The 6,522-nt window shown below is 40.4% G+C and overlaps 1 protein-coding gene across 1 annotated transcript in view; it reads right to left on the reverse strand.

Annotated features, from left to right (window-relative positions):
- Positions 1 to 366: 366 nt before the first annotated feature.
- ALKBH3 (alkB, alkylation repair homolog 3 (E. coli)) overlaps positions 367 to 6,522 on the reverse strand; it is a gene marked incomplete at its 5' end in the record, with an annotated part of 16,275 nt that continues 10,119 nt past the window's right edge. The window contains 2 exons of the mRNA XM_010076084.1: positions 367 to 646; positions 1,182 to 1,280. Of these exons, the coding sequence (XP_010074386.1) occupies positions 554 to 646; positions 1,182 to 1,280 (192 nt within the window). The remainder of the gene's footprint in view (positions 647 to 1,181; positions 1,281 to 6,522) is intronic.

Here is a 6,522-nt window from a genome sequence, read left to right on the forward strand (position 1 = left end):
GTAATTCGAGTAGTTATACAAATAATCAAACTGATTGCTTCATTGGAACAGATTTCGCAACCTGAAAATAAAAAGCAATGCACTACTACCCCTTGGTGAAATGAGTAATACTTGGGGATCATGGAGTGCTGCTTTCTCATTTCTGTGCACACACCACACGTACGTACAGCTGGCTTTACACAGAAGAATCCTGTCTTGTCCCCTTGAAAAGGGGAGACAAGAGAAGGTGCTGTTCACTGAATCCTTCTGCTCCACTCAGTACCTCTCAGATCTTTCGTGTGCTTTGTGTTCTTTTAAGAACAATCATTGTTTTTTTCACAAACTTAAAGCCCACGATTTAGTATCATTCAGAAGTATCACTTCTGAAAACAAAACAGCACTGTCCACATAACACAGGCAGCTTCTGATTGTCAAAGATCTTCATCATATCGATTATTTTCCCCATCAGATATTTCACAGAACTTTGTTCCTGTAGGGCTTCCTTCAAATCTGTAGCAATCTGAGGCTCTGGATCTGCTGTGGGTTTATATCCAACAATGGCCAAAGTGCCTCTTCACTTCCAAATTCCATCAGGTTCTGGATAAATGATCCTAAAAGTCAAGTTTATCCGTGCATCTCTAGAATGATATTCCTTAGGCACTCGATGCTGTAAGTGGCATTAGGAAAACAAAACAAAACACAAATCCCGAAAGCATGAGCTTGTGTATTTAAAATGCAGGTAATCAAACAATGTAAAAAAACTTCACTACCTGTGACGGCTTTTTATTAACATTTCTAAACACTTAGGTAGGGCAAAAAAATCATGTTCTGACTGCTCAGGGCCACTGGAAACAAAAGGTCTTTGTAGATTACTGCAGACTTGTTAAATTAAGTGGCAACCTTTTGTACATTCCAAGTTCCTAAATTGATTTTGCTCTTTCAGCTGCAGGCTGCAACCTTCATTGCTGAACTTTAATGCTGGCACATCTGAGTTGATTCCTATTCCATCACTTAGCACTTGAAAGAAAACCCATTGTTTCTGGGGGTGCTTTGAAATCCTGAGTCAGAAAGCAGTATTCATGTGCTGGGAAACAACAGCAGCACTGGAAGCAGAACGTCCCATACCTTTATGGGAGTGCCTCGGGCATATTTAGAGAACTGCACTGCAAGTAAAGCACACAATGGTGTCAAGGATTTCTCACCTGCCAGTCCTCCTGGGTAGCTCCTTCCATCATCAGCAGAGTCCCGTGGGCAAGTGGGATTCGTAGTCTTTCAACGTAAGTATAGTCTCCATTCTCTTCCTACAAAGAAACGTTAGACACTGAAGAAGCAGGTGCGTGCATTTGGTAGAAAACCAGCCGTCTACAGCAGAGCTTAAAAGCTGTGAGTGGAGAACAGGAAGCTCTTACAAGATCAAGAAGTCTAACTAAACCTCTCTGTTACCATATTTCATAAAGAGTTCAGGAGCTGAGCATTCTAAGGGTGAAAGAAGCCATTGCGTTCAAAACCATCTAGTGCAAAAATTCTGGAGTGAGGCTGCGAAGCTTTTGGAAACATCCATGCTTGAAATAAACAGCTCCATGTGGACACATTCTGCAACAGCCACCCCGATTCCAACAGTTAACTACATCAAAAATACACACCCTCCTTTTATCCTGAATTTTTCTCATTTTGGACATTACACCTTGGTATAGTATTATCTGCTAGATGAAGAACTTTTCCTACACACAAAAAAATATATCTCTTTTTCCTGTATTACCTTGTAAAACAAGTTGTCTTAAGCTTTATCATCACGAAGTAAAACAGACGGCTAAAGTAGAAGACAAACAATTTGTCAACTTTTGTCAAACCTTCAGATTATGTACAACTTTTTTAAAGCACAACTGGACATAGTAACCGTGCAGTATTAGTCTCACACATCCCATCAGTGGGAACAGCAACTCTCTATTGCTTTGCGCTATGCCTTCCACTCTTCAATCAGACTAACACGCTGCTAAGTCAAATTGCTCAAGGAAGGCTGTTATGCTGGCACAGTTCTCTTTGTCCATCACGACAGTAACACGGGCAGGTATTATAATGCTCTATGTACTCCTCTAATATTTTCTGATTTTTGCCTTCAACAGAAAAAATTGCTGCAAACCTTGAACAACTTCCATTTAACACCTCGCCTACTTAATGCTGGCACTTTGATTATTCCATTAATATTGCAACGTGAATAGGAAAAGCAGGATGTCCCTCCAATCCAGAATGCTTTTACAAAACCTCACATTTTCAAAAATCTTAACAAACTTCCTTGAAGCTTAATTGTGCAGTAGCCCAACGTCATGCAGGTTTGTCTTTTTTAAAGTACGTGGCTTGCTGAAAAGCACAAAATAATCAGATAAAGCATCAACTACTGGGAAAATTGTGCCCTGGACTGAAAACGAAGTTTGATTTTCAAAAGAACAACTGGCAGTGTGTGCGTGTATAAAAAAGATTAGGATAGAAAGACGACTGCAAATCCTCTAAAACGCAAAAGAGCTTGGTTGGGATCAATTCCCGACAATAAAAAGCATCGCTTGATGTAACTGACTCTTTATTTGAACCTTGCCACTTGCTGTTCATGTCTGTGACTAGAAGTTGCAGTGTGGCAGAACAAGGCTGTTCAATATTGCTGGTGCAACTGGCAGCACTGGCTGGCAATTCTGGGTTTGTGCATTTCTTGCGGATACCCAAGGGCCCGAAGCTGTGCCAGTGATTAATTAAGCTCACGAAACGTCTGGAATCAGGGAGTGCTGAAGGCACTCAGAATCCTCTGTAATATGTATCCTTTATAAGGACAATGCAAAACATATTTTTTCAGTTTCTACAATTATTAGCCATTTATCTTGTCCTATTAAAAGGTGTAACGCCAAAAACATTTTCTTAAACTTCAGAGGAAATAAGGAAAAAAATTCAAAATAGATATTATAAACATGACTGCTGATGAAAAGCAGAGAAATACCATCACATGGCTCTTTGCTGTTTCACAGGATTACATCATTTCCCTTTGTGGATGGATAACAGTGGACTTATTTTTATCTCTTGCTCATCCTGATTAAAAAGGAGTCCGTCTAAGATAAATGATTTAGGAGAAAACATCCTTTTGGCTTAGAAAAGTCAGTATGTAAAACACAGCAGTTACCTTCTGTTTCAAATGTGACATCTCTGATCTTAGTTTTACTTAGAAAAAGAGATTTTTATGTCAACTGGTTTTGCAGAGCTGGCAAAGTTAGACAAAAAGTTTTTACTGTCCACTAAATCTCATTTCAGACTGCTAACACCGTCCACCAAATCTCATTTCAGAACTTTTATCTCTAGAGTTGATGTTAGACACACAGAAAACTCAGCTGAGTTTCAGAGATCATGAAGTTTATGAAGGAAATTTATTCTTGATATCTAAGGAGGAAAAGTTTTTCTTAAAATATGGGTAACAAACATGGCAAGAAATGCATCAGGTAATTTTTATATGGTCACTTGGTAACTCTACATTGGTATTACAAAACCAGCTGCTTCCAAGAACAGGTCTAGCAAAGCAACTCTTCTGCTTCTTAGTATATTAGAATTTTCATAACCCTGAGTTGCACATTTAATACAATCCCAGCTTTTCACCACCCAAGTACACTGGCTAGAACTTTTGCTTTTATCCTTAACTCGGGTAACTACAGTTAACAAGTGAGGAAAGCTCATCATGAGCTGACAGGAAGCTGTGAATATAACATCTGTAAGTATTCCTGGACTCCACCAGGGTTTTTTTTCTTAAAATGGTATCAAAATCAAAAAGGTAAGAAAGAAAAAAGATCTAGCATAAATCTATGTAAATCACCTAAGTTTGTTTCTTAAGTCTCAGGCAAGTTTATTGAGATAGTAGTAGGAAATGGGTTCTGGAGAGTGTGGAAGCATCTTCTATTATACGGAAAAATCAATGAAAACATCCTGTAGAAGAATGTATAAATAAGAACGCAGTTATACATACAAATGATGCAAAATTATTTTCAAAGACTAAAGTCAGCAGCCTTAATGGAGAATGCTGGCTTCTAGTCTTCTGCTTTGCCTATTTACTTATTACCAAGAGAATTATCCTTACAACACTTCTAATGGCATATTTTTCAGACTTCCATCTTAATTGTATCCCTCTTTTCCAGTTTAATCCTCTACCACCAGCTGTAGAAACACCCTCCTCCATGGCAAACTGGTCTCATCTGTCAATACTTCTGCATTTTTACCTGTTTATTCTCACTAGCCCTCATGAATTCCTCACTGCAGCTATTTTCTTTACGGATTCAGTAAGAATGAATATCAGTTCTATTGCCCTTTCCTCAGACAATCCACTTGCCCACCTGCACAAGACTATCTTTAAAGAAACGGCAATTTATTTCCGCAGCTGACCTAGCAGGCTGCTAGTGAGGTAGCTCTAAAGCACTCGCATCTTCCTCTCTGCTTGTCTCCAGCAGCTCCAGTCCTGCCCATACCGGTGGACACCACCTCCTCCTCTGCAGCCACTGCTGCCTGCAAGTCTCCTTCGTGCCAATCTAAAAGTTCAGTCCTCCTTGTCCTGATCCAAGCCTCTGTTTCCACTGTGCTCCCTGTTCCATCTTCAATTAGGCCCGTTAGGACATGAAGGGTTATTTTTCTGCTCTTTTCCAAAGCACTAGGAGATCTCTAACTTTGGCTAGAACAGCTGCTCAAGCAGAGGAGAAAAGGACTGTGTTTTCCTGCTTCATTTGAAGGACAGACCCATCTGAAGGCTGATTCTGAGAACACCATGAACATCCTGCTATTATCTAGCACATGCAGGAAGCTCCTTCCCTTCCACAGTTTCCTTGGTGACAGATAGCAGAGCAGCCTGACAGCTGGCTTTCTAACTCCTGACACAGTTCACACCGCAGATTTTTTTGGATAACACCACTCAACTGGTCCTGATGGCACCCAGACCTCTGCTACGGAGCACCTCCCAGTGGGACGTGGGAGCTGGGCGGGACATGAAGCATCCCCCTTCGTTCTTGAACTGACATTTCCCACTCTGCTTCCAGAAAGACCTAATGAGATAACCTGGCATCATCTTACCGAGCTGAGCAGTGGTAAGCAACAGTACAAACGGGAGTGAGGCTGTCAGAAAGACGCACCTAACACAGCAGAATCCGTTCCTCTAGAGGAGGAGTGGGACAGGGGCCTTGCGGCTGCGTGGAGAACAAGAGGAGGTCACAGGGCTGCCGGAGCGGTGACAGTTATGCTCTGGGCAAGCACGAGAGGACTCGTTGACTAAACCCAGAGATTGTGTGTGAATTGTGGATGAATCACAAAACAAAGCATTCGCCTCTTGGTTTTGGTGTAGGCAGGAGCTACAACAATGACGGGGAACAAGGAGGCAAGAAAAAGTTGAAGTAGTTTACTGGAACTAAAAGCAGAAAATAAAAGAAACCCGATCACTTCACTGTAGACTTCAAACTACCAAGCAGGCATCCAAAAAACCCTAGGAACCATTTAAAGCAAAGGCAAAATATCACCAACATCACACAACTGGTCCAAATAAACAGAAAAGGCAGTGTTTAGAAGAAAATGCTTAAAAAGAACAACTCCAGCAGGTAAAGTGAAACAGCTTCTGGTGTCATGTTAATTTCCATTGAAATTAACTCCTTAATTACAGTGGAGATTTACCCCTGAAGTGGATTTGTAGCTTTTTTACGTGCAGTGGGCTGAAATCTGAGTAAGAATTATTTCTACTTCTCCACAAGAGATGCTTGTTCATGCGGATTCAAACAGGCTATGCATGTCTCTGCACTCCCATACCATCTATTATATGATGAACACTTACTCATCCAGTACAATACACACCAAAAAAAACCCAGAGGACTGAACCTTTCCTTCTCCTCACTCTAGAACAACTTTCAGGAAAAAAAAAATACAATTCTCACCCCAAAAAACTTTTTTTTTTATTATTTTCTGCCAAGGAAAAACGCAGAGAAAGTATAAAAAGGTTTCCTTTTGTAACAGTTTCAGAGTAGCGTATACAAACGCCACCAAATTCCTCCAGGACAGATGTCAAAATTCACACAAACGTGCATAAAAAAACCAACCTACCAACAGTACTGCTGTTCTTTGCAGTTAGAGAAACAGGATTTGATTCTCTAGTAAGTTCATCCACATTTCAAGATATAAGATGGAAAAAATATTTGTACAGATACTAACATGAACTGAAGGCTCTGGAGGCTCCGATCTAGTATTCTTCCATAGCACTACAAGATGGTCCCCGATTTATGGTACACACTGTTTTGTACCCCGTACGTGATCACACAACCGCTTTACTTTTTTTTTTTTTGCAGAACCATTTATCCACAGCGAGCTTCAACCATAGTATTTCTCATCTTGTATTTTCATTACATCTTTCCACCTCTCATCTCAAAATACATAAAAGCACTTAACAAGAACAGATGGAAATGAAGCCTTTGAAACTCTACAATCTGAAATACTAGAATGCTGGCCCTCAAAGAGGTTTAATTTTGCGAGGAAAAGGATTAGCTTTCT

The sequence above is a fragment of the Pterocles gutturalis genome, unplaced genomic scaffold (assembly GCF_000699245.1).
Source record: "Pterocles gutturalis isolate BGI_N339 unplaced genomic scaffold, ASM69924v1 scaffold11488, whole genome shotgun sequence".
Classification (NCBI taxonomy): Eukaryota; Metazoa; Chordata; class Aves; order Pterocliformes; family Pteroclidae; genus Pterocles; species Pterocles gutturalis.